This window comes from Phalacrocorax carbo, chromosome 12 (assembly GCF_963921805.1).
Source record: "Phalacrocorax carbo chromosome 12, bPhaCar2.1, whole genome shotgun sequence".
NCBI lineage: Eukaryota > Metazoa > Chordata > Aves > Suliformes > Phalacrocoracidae > Phalacrocorax > Phalacrocorax carbo.
The window spans coordinates 3,742,538-3,756,372 of NC_087524.1; the positions used below are offsets into that span (position 1 = coordinate 3,742,538).

General features: G+C 42.9%; 1 protein-coding gene across 1 annotated transcript; it reads left to right on the forward strand.

Moving 5' to 3' along the window:
• Nucleotides 1–515: 515 nt before the first annotated feature.
• Nucleotides 516–11,155, forward strand: LOC104041393 (lipase member M-like). The gene is given in 11 exon segments (XM_064464495.1): nucleotides 516–532; nucleotides 1,942–2,053; nucleotides 3,226–3,343; nucleotides 4,050–4,248; nucleotides 4,960–5,033; nucleotides 5,036–5,068; nucleotides 5,804–5,941; nucleotides 6,489–6,634; nucleotides 7,707–7,778; nucleotides 9,247–9,318; nucleotides 10,508–11,155. Coding segments are annotated over 11 exon segments (1,215 nt in total). The 3' UTR covers nucleotides 10,742–11,155.
• Nucleotides 11,156–13,835: the final 2,680 nt, after the last annotated feature.

Below are 13,835 nucleotides of genomic sequence, written 5' to 3' on the forward strand. Positions count from 1 at the left end.
AAAATATGTGCAATAACATCTATGGAAGTATCAGAGAGTTAGAGTTCTTTCCACGCTTTCCACATTACACAGAAAGCTGGCATAGGCAGGTTGTTAGTAAAAGAGAAGGTTTATTGACAATTTCATTAGGCATGTTAAGGTGTATCTATGAATATATTCGTCTTCAAAATTCCTGATCTTGCTCTGCTGCTACACAGAGGCTGGTATTCCCCTTAAAAATCCAGCAGTCTGTGATGGTTAAAAGCTCCTTGCTACAGCTGTGGTGGCGAAGGAGATGAAAAGCATGAGGTCTGAGAATAAGAGGAGTCGCCTCTCCCTAGTGCTACCCTGGGGAAAGGTGATAGCAGAAGGAATGAGGAGTGGGAAAGAAACAGATGCTTATTGTCAAGGTGCTGCCTGACTGGGGAAAAACCAGTGCATGGCTGTCATTTTGCTGCCCCCCTCACCCTACATTGCTTCCAAACACCTGGGAATTGGGTTTCCGTTCTTGTCGTCTCAGTTGCGCAGTCGAACACATGGTTTCTGGCACAAGGTCGGTAATGCTTTAACTTCTTTCTGACCCAAACCTGGTGAAGGCTTTGTGGAAGCTGCAAAAGATGGTATCAAACCTAGGCTTCAGGAGCTGCTTCATTATTTGAGAACAAATGTATTTTGTTATATTGTTTTGTTTATAACTCACAGAGGTGGAAAAACGGCTATTTCTTGAAAGATTCCTTTTGGCTAAAGAGAGGCAACATCACTAATCTAGCCTGAACGTAGGTAACTCTGGGATAACTGGAGAGGCATGGGAAAATGCCAGGTGTGGGAATAAGATCGCAGTGGCTTTCAGGCAGAAGAAAGGAGGCCGAAGCTAAGTAAAAAGAATTTTTTAAGATGCCTGTTCCTTTTATTGCAAAAGGAGCCAAGTAGTTTCAAGATATGGATTATATCAGAAAGTAGCATTAGAATGTTCGAACATAAATTGTTCCGTGATAAGAAAAAATAAGCTATTAATATTATTACAAAGTCTTGTCGGTTTGGAAAACCATAAATGCAGTAGATTTGTTGGTTAATTCAGTCTATCTTAGAGCTGTGTCTCTGGGACAACAGAAGTTTAGGCATGGTCTCCAGGCATTTGTGGGGCATAGAGTGGTACTTCAAGCACATTTTTGTTGAGCTAGGAGTGTGTAAGTGTTCGCGGGCTGTGGGGCTGCTATGTGCGCAGCTAAGCAGGCTAGTTTCTGTCCAGCTTTTTGTTCCTCTTTTCTCGAACCAAACTGGACGTCCCTGCCCTCAGTCTCTACCTATCACTACATTTAGCAAAGCTTTCTTTTCCTTCACCATCCTCATCCTCTGGAGTGGATAAATTTTGCCGCTGAGCAGCTTTGTATAAACTACGTTAGGGAACTATAAATAAGTGCTTTCTTTAGGTTCCTAAGTTCTTAATTAAATTATAAATATTTTAATTTGTTTATTTGCAATCATCTCTGGTTTTTTGGTTAATTTCCCGGCAACTTGTTTTTCTCCACTTCGAAAGCTTCACTGTGACAACAACTGATTTAGTTACGAGTTGCCCAGTAACTCCAGTGTTCCCCAGAGTTAGCCAGAAACATTTCCTGATTAATGCATGAACATGTTAATGCAAGTGACTTGCTTCTCAGAAGAATGAGTGAAATCTCTTACTCCAAAAGCTTTGCTCGTTTCCTTGTATTCCCTAATACTTTTGGCCTGATTGTGAGCGACGTCCTAGTCCAGGCCTTGGCATGGAATCCAGATTGCTGCCAAACGCCCTTGGATGAGCGTTTAAAGTCAGTTTTGTTCCATTTAATTCACAAGCAGGGAGTACCAGGCTAGCTCTGCGCAGTATCAGGCAGCACTTCCCTCATCAGAAAAGCACAGAACCTGCCTGGCTTGCACGTGCAGAGCAGGACTACTAACAGATGAAAATACTGTTTCATCCAGAGAGAAGATATGGCTCTTTGTTGCTGTGACATGCTGGTTTCATGGAATTACTTATGCAGAGAAACTCAGGAGAATGAAGAGAGCTGCCGATCCCGAAGCATTTATGAATACGGTAAGTTGCTCGATAGAGTGACCCTGGAGAGGAAGGAATGCATGTCTCACAGCTGAGGCGTTTCGAGGTGTTGGAAACAACAAGGTAGATAAGCTGCCTTTATTTAACCCATCCTTTCTAATCACTCTATACACTGCTGCTTTCTCTTCTTTCTGTGTGCGTAACAACGTATTCTGTGCTTGATAGAAATTAAGGCAGACAGAAATTAAGGCAAACACCTTTCCTTAATAAATCTCCAGAGTTAATTTCCTTTTAAATATCAGTTCCGTTACCAGTTTGTTATTGCTGGCGCTATCCCCCTATCTGAAAAGATGACCATCTGTAATGCCAGCATTTCATCATCAAAGAAGACTCTAAATAACTAGCGGCTGTTTTTTTCTCCTTTTTTGAATGACCGGCATGGCTCAGAAATCACCAGATTTTCAGAAGAGCGCCTCTTGCCCAGCAAGCTTGTTTAGATCTTTAGTAATTTGTTAAAATCTTGGGGTTTCTGTCCTGTGTGACAAATTACATTGAGTAATTCTGTGAGTAAAAGTTATAAAAAACAATCCTCTTTTATAACAAAAGAGGTTGAATGTTACGGGTCCAAAGTAATATTTATTTCAGAGCTTAAGGTTGTTGTGCTGGTGATTTCCCTTGTGACTATGCAAGTGGCTGATCCTGTTTTTTCTTTAATGCAGTCAATTTTTCCGTGGTACTCATTGCATACGCGCCATTCACAAAAGCCCAGCTGTGAAGCTCTCTGGGTTTCTCTGAAGGTAGTTTAAATAAACCGGTTTCACTTTGCATTGCAGCAGATCGGGAGCATGCACCCGGGCAGCTCCTGCTCTCAGCCATGGGAATCATAATCTCCTGCTAGGAGGTTACAGTGATTCTTATACCGCCAGGATGTAAGGGCTTCTGATTGTATGGCAGCAGTATAATACAGTTTTTTATAACAGATTTTAACTGAATAGTCAAATCCTGGATATAACACAAAGAATGAAGGAAATCTGTTGTAGTTTTAGGGTTACAATATCCAATCTGATATTTCTTTATTCAGGTGCTTAATATACGTGGACTAAATCCCCAGGTATATCTGCTCTCTAACACCGCTTCATAGAAAATATCTTATGCATAAAATATGTCAAATGGACTTCTGCAAGCAAATGCATTTGTACTTTCTGTTCTAGAATGAGCTCATTACTTACAAAGGGTACCCCAGCGAGGAGTATGAAGTGGTGGCAGAAGATGGTTATATCATTACCATTAACAGAATCCCTTATGGTACACAGAATCAGGGAAATCCAGGTACAGTTCTCTAATACGAGACAAAACCAGCCTACATGGGGCGCATTCTGGAAAGAGATAACCTCTTCGTAAAATGCCCATTAAAGCTTGTATACATAAGTCACATTTTAATAAAGAATTCTGGCTGCTCTGAACAGCCTGCAAGAATAACATGATTTATGTCAGGCACACCTATTTACAATAAAAATCCACTGTAATATGAAGCATATATCCTCATAATAAGAGTTGATGAGTAGAAGTTAGAAAACAAAGTAGGGTAAAGGCTGTAACCTGTCCAATCAGCCTGCTTTGAGAAAGCTGTTCCCGCTTCAAATTTCGCTTTGCTTTTGCTTACACCTGGTTAATATCCATGACTGATTAATATTTTGGGTAATGGAAACCTCTGCAAACAGTCCCACACCTTTATTCTATATATCAGTGTTGAGAATCTCAAGCTAATGTGGTAGAGCTACGCAAACAATGACCAGAGGGTGCCAAGCTAGTTTTTGCTGCTGTCAGGCAGATCTCTTTCCCTAAATCCTTACAGAAGCTTAGAAGAAGTTCTCTCTTTACAAAAAGGGATGCTTTGTTCTTGTGCTTAGTTGTCTCCCTTTAAGTTGGTGCAGGAGCAAACCCCAATATTGAACATGGGACAGTAAATTTCCTGAACTACCAGAAAATCAAGACATTTTATAAACTGTTGTTTTGTTTCTGATTTGCTTTTCAGCTTCGAGACCTGCTGTATTTCTCCAACACGGATTATTGGGAGATGCTAGTAACTGGGTCACAAACCTGCCCAACAACAGCTTGGGCTTCATACTAGCTGATGCTGGCTTTGATGTTCGGATGGGAAATAGCAGAGGGAATCGCTGGTCCAGAAAACATGAAAATTATTCCATTGATCAAGATGAATCCTGGGCTTTCAGGTAGACTGAACCATTGAAGGGCATCTCCATTGCCACCCTTGTATATTTATTTATTTAAGCTGGCTAAATCAGGGATTTACTTACGCGACCTTTTAAAAAGCATTCTTTACATTCACTTTTTGCTGTGGTGCCCCGTACATGCATGTGAACTTTAGCTGTGGTGGAGACTACTTTCCTCTAATTACTGCTAGAAAAAGGTTCTTCACACTAGAAATAGAGCAGGACAGCAACTCAGAGGAACCTGCACAGGTCGCGTCCAGCCCGCTCCTCAGTTCTGAAGGCAGTTTTGGAGGTTATTTAGAAACACGTCTGTATATTACAATAATATTAAAGTCACAGAAGGAGAAAATGTAAATAATTTTTGCATTTATTTTAATGAACATTTTAAAATAGATCTTTTCTTTAATGACAAATTGTACAAAATATGTGATCTGTTACTATATCACCAGCTGTTCCTTCTATGTAGACCACTAAAATTGAACCTGATACTTCTTGAAGTATCTATTCTATTGATGTCAAGGGACAAAATACCCCAGAAAACCATGAGTAGTGTCTTCCATATCCAGTGCCAGAAAAACATAGAACCTAAAATAGCTGAACGATTCACTAAATCATTAAGGTTGTTTCTTTGCTGACAAGCCTGTAATAAAAATATGAATTCAAATGGATTTTTAATTTATGCATACCTCTCTTTCAATCTCCTGCCTGCAGTTTTGATGAGATGGCAAATTTTGACCTTCCAGCAGCGATAAATCTAATTGTGGCGAAAATAGGACAGGAAAAGTTGTATATATTGGCTATTCACAAGGTTCGACAATCGGTAAGTTACACACAACAGACCAATGTTTCAGGAAAACAGGAGTAACGTGATTTCAGATGCTGAATGTACCTGGGGTATTCGTTAAGTCTTTGCAGTGTGGAAAACACAGGATAAGGTGTCTTCAGCACGTAGGGTGTTTTAATTTATTGTAAAGACAGTAAAACATAATGGGTGAAATGCACCAGTGCTGTAAGTTCTGCTAAGTCAACTGCTGCCGACTTAGAATTATACTGGAAATTACTGTGGGCCATGCAAATTGTTTCTTTCCAAGATGCATGGGTGTGCCCAACAGCAGATGGTCGGTTGACCAAAATAAACAAAATAGGAAGATGAGAGTACAAAAAGAGAAGTTGGCCAGTTTGGATAGGACACGCTCACAAAAAATAAAAAGAAAATATGAAATTGGTTTGACCAGAAAAAAAAACACACTGCTCCTCCCAGTAGTGTATGAAAAGCATGAATGGACATCAGAAGTGTGCATTTATGTTTAAATAGGTTTGGAAGAAAGCTGTAAAGGCAAAATATAAAGAAATTTCTCTCTAAAGAGGGAAATAAAACTGCAAGCTGGTAACACACGGCGAAGAGGGATTTCACACAAGTTTAGGCTGAACCACAGCCTCTGAACAACTAACAAGGTTGTTTCTAGGCTTGACATTGCAGAATAGCATTTATAAATACTGAGAACAGTCTAATGTACAGTTATTTTCTTAACGCCTCTTTTTTGTGTTTTCTTAGCTTTCATTGCATTTTCAACAATGCCAGAGCTGGCTCAAAAAATCAAGCTCTATTTCACGTTGGCACCTGTCGCTACTATTAAGTACGCCAGAAGCCCAGCCACAAAACTCCTCTATCTTCCCGAAAAATTGCTCAAGGTATGTGATATCTTGATTTCAACTGTTTAACCATATACTTGTTTGTTCGGCTCTTAAAATGGATAAACAGAAAATATAGGGCTTTATGAAGTCTCCTCATTTGCATGGGGGTAGGTTTACCTTAGGACTGAAGCCTTTGGAAGTTCAGACTGGACATTAAGAAAAACTTTTATCTAGGGCAATAGTGCAGCACTGGGACAGGGCAACCAGAGAGATACAGAGATGCAGATCCTCCAAGGTTTCCAAGACAAAGCCACAAACGATGTGCAGGCTTAGAGCTAAAATACAAATTGGAATTAACATTTAACATATCTCGTCATTAAAAGTGATGAAACATAAATTGAGTAATGCCTGAGCAGGCTGATGCAATGGAAAAACACCCAATTTCTTTCTTGTTTGTGGGAACATCACCTGGCAAATGAAGAAAAAGCAAGTGAGAACCACTGAAAGTGCTGGAGAAGAGGAACAGGACACAAACACCTATTAAAAACAACAGCAAAATATACAAGTGTACATTCCTAAATGAATGTTACGTTTGTATTTCACCAGGTTTCTTTGCAAAAGAGAATTCCTTCCCCAGACTGACTGTCTAAGGCGGCTAATAGTCCCTGTCTGCAGCCACCGAGCTTTTGCCAGGCTTTGTGGAAGTGTCTTCTTCAGTCCGGGTGGCTGTAACCCGAAAAACATTGACATGGTATGTGTAACTCTTACCAGCGCTACTGCAAGTTTAAGCTTCTGCACCCAAAACTGACCTTCTGTCCGGTGGTGTCACTCCTGAGTTTCTATTAGCCAGCACAAGCCAGCGCTGCAGGGAACAGTCCCCACTAGGAGACAGTGGTACCTGCTGGTTGCCCCACCGATGGCATGGGACCCCTGCCTCGCTCCTCAGAAGAGCACTTGGCACCATCCCTACGATCGACAACTGCTCAAAGCCCCGCAGAACTCTGCGGTCTGCCTTCTGCCAGACCTCACCTAGGGCACCATCTCCTGGTTCACACTGGCTGCTGGTCTTGTCGGAGATCTTCAGGATGCTGGCATACCATGGAAGAAGAAATAAAACCCCTACCTGCTTCACGTTTCCAGGAGCTCTTTGCAATGGAGAAAGGAACACACATGTTCTCCCTTGTGCTCCTCCTCCAAGCCTTGGACCGCCATCAGGGATGTGCTCAGAGGCCCAGGATACCTAGCGGGTACCGGAGAGAGAGCAGGCAGACGCTGGGGGTTAAGACATACTTAGGCACCTCACGCTATATGCAGCTGTAGGTCAGAGCACCTGGGCGTGAAAGTCTTGCTCCAGCATCTTCCCCAAAATGCCTTAGAGCATGTTCTCTGAGGAAGGAGCACACAGCGACTTGCTAAGAAACCCCTGCAGGACTAGGGTGAGTTTTATTCCAAATAGCTGGCATTCCGCAGGCAGCTGAAGTTCCTTTTACTGAGCTGTTCCGTCGCGATCCTCTCTCACACAGGATCTGTTAGACTCCTAAAAACAGCCACCCAGCTTGGGGCCTAAATTGCTGACTTTCTATTCTGTCCTTTCCACCTGTAGACTCTTTTAGATTCTCAGTCATCTTGGAAAATGGGGGTTCTTTCGGTGCTTCTCCAAACCTGCCACATCGCCACACCTGGAGCAACTCTGAGGGAGTCTCCGACCGTGCCGCTCCAACTTCTGTTGGTTTTATCGATGAATGACGCTGCTGTGGCAGATGTTTTGATGTAGATCTGAATACAAGGGAGGAAGGGAATACTTACTGAATATTTTCTTTCAGAACCGAATCAACGCATGTATTGCACAACCCCCCGCTGGAACTTCTGTGCAGAACATAATCCACTGGAGTCAGGTACTAGCAAACTCCTGAAAGACAAAACAGGTATTCAATGATTCAATGACTCAGTGGCTGGGTGATGTAGAGTGGGTATCGCTGATGAATATCGAATGATGTAGAGTGGGTATCGCTGATGAATATCGAATGATGTAGAGTGGGTATCGCTGATGAATATAGAATGATGTAGAGTGGGTATAGCTGATATCCCACGGTGAAGCCACAGCTAACTTCTTGAAAACACAGGCAACTTGTGGTTTACAGTTGAGATCTCAATTTAAAACACTATTTTTCATCAATCTTTCTTTTGCCGGCAGGATAGAAATACCCTGTGCAATAAAGGCACATTTGAAGCCAACAGTGAAACGCTCTGTTTGTGCAGAAGCAAGTACGCTGGAAGCTGTGTGTGCAGATGTGTGTATCACCCTTCTTACTGTGGATCCAGTACCATTTATAAATGATGCCCACGGTTCTGTACAGAGCTTACCTTAAGAAATTAGCTAAGTTTCCAGTGCGGAGTCAAGCAATGAGCAGACACATGCTGTCAAAGCTCTGAGTGCCCAGGGAGGCTGCTGGGTGCAAGGCGGGTTTCCTGGCAGCGCTGCAGCCTCTGGAGCAGAGCAGGCAGCAGCTGCGAACCCAGTGAGCTTTCGCGGGTGGTCGTGCACGTTTCAGCACAGCAAACACACGGATACGTTTGAGTGACATCTGCACAGGCGTTTACTCAAACAATACTTTTGGCCGTGTATTTGCATAACATACTAGATTTGATTAAATTGCTTTTGTAACCGTGGCCCATAAAGAAAAAGGGTTACAAAGGCCCAGTGGGGGGAGCTCTACAAATTGACTCAGGTTTGGTTCAGCATCTAGCATCTAGCATCTTGTCAGCCACAGACTGACAAGTAGAAACATGAAGGAGTAATACTCCTAACCCCTCGTTGTTGTTGTTGCTGTTATTACTATTAAAGGAGTTAACAGACACCTTGCCTTCAATCTTAACATCCCATTGGCGGTGTCTCGCACAGCAGTAACAGCCACGCTGTCGGCAAAGCCGAGGAGCACGAGGGAAGTACTAGAAACGGTGATTTCTGTGTTCAAACCCGAGAGGGAAGAGAAAACAAAAGAAGGAGCCACTCACAGAGCTGAGTGATGGCAACATGACTGTCAGACGAGGACACGGCAGCATCAGTGAGAGGAACTTGCTGAAGGCAGTTGTCAGTAGCAACTTTACAAACTAGAACAAATTGCCTGTGAGAGCATCCCTGGGTCTTTCTGCAGAAGCCATGATTTTTTTGGTTCTGACAATAACATTTGACCCCTTTTCACTGGTAAAGACTTTTAATTAATTTAATGTTGGCTCTTTTGTAGCTTTTAGGAGAACTTCTGTTGAGGCTTTAGCTAGGAGTCAGAGGCTCAGAAGGGAAGGAACCCACAAACTTCCTTAATGATGGCTTTGTAACTACCCTTCTCTTGTTCATCCTCTTAGGAAGCCCATTTGGGGAAGTTCCAAGCTTATGACTGGGGCAGTTCAAATAAGAACATGGAAAAATGCCAACAGGTATATGTCGGTAAAACAATATTATTACCCTTGGACGACACTGAAGCACATAGGAAAAGAGCAAGGATGTAGTAGGAGACACATATTTAGAACACAAGTAAATGAAAGTATTATTACTTTCCAGTTCAGAATTCAACAGAGAAAGCATGCAAATACTAGTGGCAATAATAGCTTTTAAAAAGGGCGGGGGGCGGGGGGTGAAAGAGGAAGACCAAAACTTTCCAATTAAACAATCAATAAGAGTAAGGGGAAATAAGGGCAGGAAAGACAGGAAATGAATTTTGAAAAAGAGGAGTACATCTAGTGGATAAGACCAAGAGGCATCTTGCCTACTTGTGTGATTGGAAGAGTTGCCAATGTATGAGAGCTCAGGGAAACACTATTAGGAAGAGGGCAGCTGGAGAGCTGATAGCTACCCCTAGATTCTGGCAGCCAGAGATGAAAAGGCTGTCCTCAAGCAGTCTCTGAGGACCCTCTCCTCCATTCAAGACTCTCACCCCATCCTTGACCTTCCTGCTCTTTAGGTCTCCACAACAGCCAGTCATTACAAGTTACATGTTTTAATGATGGCTGGGATGAAATGCAACTTCCTTTGGTTTGTCTTGAATTTACTTGCCCCTGGAAAGTCACTGGATGCCTTCTAGATTTTGTGTTATGAGAAGTAATGGGATAATTACTTCCTGTGCTCTTTCTTCCTACTATTTGTGACTGTATGAGCCTGTCTCCTGTCCCTGCTCTGGCCTCTATTTTCCAAACTCTGGAGTCCTAAGCTACTTCCTCTCTCCTCCTACAGATGCCACTCCATGCTCCTTTTCATCCTTGTTGTGTTTCTAACCATGGCTGTCTTCTGGGGCTGACCAGTACTCCAAAAGGACCAAGGTGAGCGTTTATCCAGAGGCGTCCTGATATTTTTGTCTTGTTCCAGGTTTCTCCCCTATGAATTCCTAGATGAGAGGGCACAGAGTCAACAGTGACCCTTTGTCAACTCAGGAGGCATTTTTCCTTTGGCTGTGCTATCAGCTGGGTCATCCTTGCAAGCACAGACAGAAAAGGCAAGTAAGGGCACTTCCTTCCCGTTTGGCTTAGGGATCTTGACTTTGAACAGTGACAGAAGAAATCCCCAAATGCATGTTTAAAGTTTTCTGTGCTTTCCTAGATGTTCATTCCTGTACTGCTTCATGTTTTCCAGGCTACTCCTTCTCTCTACAATGTAGAAGAGACGCCTGTACCAACTGCGGTATGGACTGGGGGACAAGACTTGCTCGCAAATCCCAACGATGTGGCCATTTTACTGCCTCGAATTAAGAGGCTCGTCTATCACAAGAGGATTCCTGAATGGGCACACCTGGATTTCATCTGGGGATTGGATGCACCTTTGCACATGTACAATGAAATCATTCATCTGATGAAGAAGTATCCTTAACCCACAACCAGTAGTCGTACCTGACTCCTTCAATGACACTTGCTTTCACTGGGTAGGAGCAAAACCTTCTTTGCATCAGATGATTTCTGCTGGAGTCAGAGAAAGGGTTCCTCCTGACACTATATTCACAGCACATGTCACTGTAATGCCTTTTGCATCCTGATGGTGCACTTCATATTTTCTGGCAACCTTGTGGATCAGTAACCACTTTTTAACTGATACAGCCTAGATTCTGCAATAACTGTCTGTTGCTAACAGAAGACAGGGTTTGGTTGCAGCCTGCTCTCTTCTTTAGACTCTAACAGTAATGAAAGCGCTGACTTTCTCTGGATACAGTCAGTGATCTCAAGATATTTTCCATTCTTCGTGTTATTTCTCAGTTTATTGGGCTGGCAGTTATTGAAAGGCATAGTGTAAGCCAAGACTAATTCTAGCAGTTATGGTATTGATTAATTTTATTATTGAATGAGGTGATGACCAGAAAGTAAAAACTGAGTTCACACAAAAAACTCACTCCTGAAAAGAAGATAGTTTGTCTTCATTTGAAACAGGGCTGCTCACTTTTTTTCATGAGGAAGAGCAAAGGACACAGGGAAAACAGTAGCTAGTCTCGTGGTTCAAGCACGCACCTGGAAGATGGGAAACTTGGGTTCAAGGCCCCCCTGAGATAAAGAAATCTTGGCAGACTCAGTGTCTGCTGACAACACTTTCAGGATCTGTGTACACAAACTCTCCAGGGTGGGAGAAAGGAGCTGATTTCATCTTGGCAATGACAGCACTTTAATGGGACACATTGCTTCAGAGTTACACTCTGAACCCCGCAGAAACCTCCCATCTCCTGCTATTTCACATGGAAGCTGCTGGCTACCACAGAGCTGAGCTGTTCTAACCTTTATCGTGGCTCTGAGAAGCCTCTTTGGGGTTTAAACACTAAAATGAAAAGCATCCAAACATGGCTAGAAAGAATCCATTATCTCCATCCCATGGGTATTTAGAGCACTTTGCCCATTAGTGGGAAGGGCTGCTTTGAAAACAGTGCTGAAGCAACTGTCATCCTACATAATCTCCTGGGGGAACTCTGGCTCTACCAATCTTGTTTCAGTTAGCTATCACACAAAGACACTCACATGAAGGGTAGCCTCTGTGGTTTTTATGTTACAGTATTATGGGTCACTGTCCCTCCACAATGAAATGCTATTAGCTTCACTGTGAAAAGAAACAGTGCATTCAGGGGTTTTCTTTCAGCATGACACCCTCATTCTCCATTTGAATTAAATGTTAACAAGGGCTGAGTCTTGGGATGCTAACCAGGGCAGGTAGAGCTGTGACACTAAGGGAGTTTACTGGTGAAACTGTATGACCAAAGGGTCAGTGTCTCACTCTACAAAACAGTTCATCAGTTGAACAAATTAACCATGGCTGGTGCCACTTCTGTCTCTTTCCCTTCCAAGATGAACAGGCCTGTTTCACCTCCTGAACCCACTGCTGAAGCCTGTCCTGTTTCCCTGTGCTCCATGAATGTAAGTGAAGTAGAGCTTGATTCAAACAAAACAGCTCCCCTCCACTTGAGGGCATTCCTTACACCCACTACAAATTCCTGGGGACAAATACCCTCCAGAGAGTCAGCCCTTCAACTAACTGACTGCTTATAGGGGAAACGCATGAGGACTTGAGACCTACTTTATGAGTTTTCAATACTTAAAAAGGGAAAATGCAGTAGCAAAATACCTGAAAGGAGCCAAAGCCTCCCCTAAATCCACCTAGCAAAGAGATTGCGGCTGTGCAGCTATCTTGCAACCTGGGAGACCATAGAGGAGGTGGAGTGTTGAATTTTCTGGAAAATCAGTAAAAACAGGTTGGGCAAGCAGCGTTGGAAACATCATGGGGACCGTTGATCCCACCTTGGCACATGAGGAGGGACGAGACATCACATTGCAGAAGCCCTTTTGAGTGACTGATTTATGGTTTGATGAAAGTTATTGTCACTTAGAGACATCAGGGCAGCCAAGTTATAATGCTTTTCACTGAGAAATTACCGAATTACCCTTTCACTATCCCAAACAATGTTCTCTACTTTGTATGTAAAGCAGAAATGTTACTGTGGCTTCAATGACGTCCTGTTCTTATTTCACTCCTTTCCACCCCCCACCACCCAAAAGCATCATATTATTTGCACTGATGTTCCCAAGAACACATCCCTTTCATCTGGTGTTCTTCCAAATGCTCATCAGTCCATGATGAAACACAAGATCTTCTGAAGACACTTAGGAGTTAATTGGCTGAAAGGCTGGTCCTCATATAGGAGGATTCTACTTTGCTTGTAGCCCCAGTTGCCTAAGGACACAGACCGCGTGCTTCTGCGCATGGTCATCAAGCCAATTTTGGCGAGGACTGAGTCCCCAGGCTGACTACAGCTAATTTAGCAGTTAGGCAAAGATCTCCAAAGATACAATGTTTTTAGAGTTGATGAAAATAGCTTGGGAGAAACAAGAACCTTTGTTTGTTCCATCACTGGAAGAAAGGTTATGTGATGTGTTCAAGCCTTCTTTGGCACCTGAGGGTCCCTACAGAAGCCATGTCAACTCTGAGCAAGTAATGTAGAATAAGATAGGGTTCATGAGTTCTGCTGCTCACTGAAAAACAGACTTAGGAGTCTGTGTGTAATGTTAAAGTTAACATAAACCAAATGAAAAGCAGTAGCAGAGACAGTGTTCTTGAGAGAGTATGTTGAGAGAAGCTGGACACTTCCTCCTTTTCACCCTAAAAGATCACCTTTGGAGCAGCCCCCCAGGTGGGCAACAGTACAGGTCAAGGTCTGCCACAGCCTCAGGGAACTGGAACACCCAGGTCCTAGATAAACATCCTAACCACTGATTTGTAGGTACTTCTTAATCTCTCCTGCTCCATGGTAGATTTTGGGTTTGTGAATTTAACCGGAAGATCATTTTCATCACAAAGATTTCCTCACTCCTGAAGCACTGCCAAATCAGCACTTAAACACGCTCTACAATACATGCTGCCAACTCATGACACTCACGGCTGCTACACTGAAGTGCTCATTGTGTTTTGACTTCCTTTTATCGGCGCAGGTTTC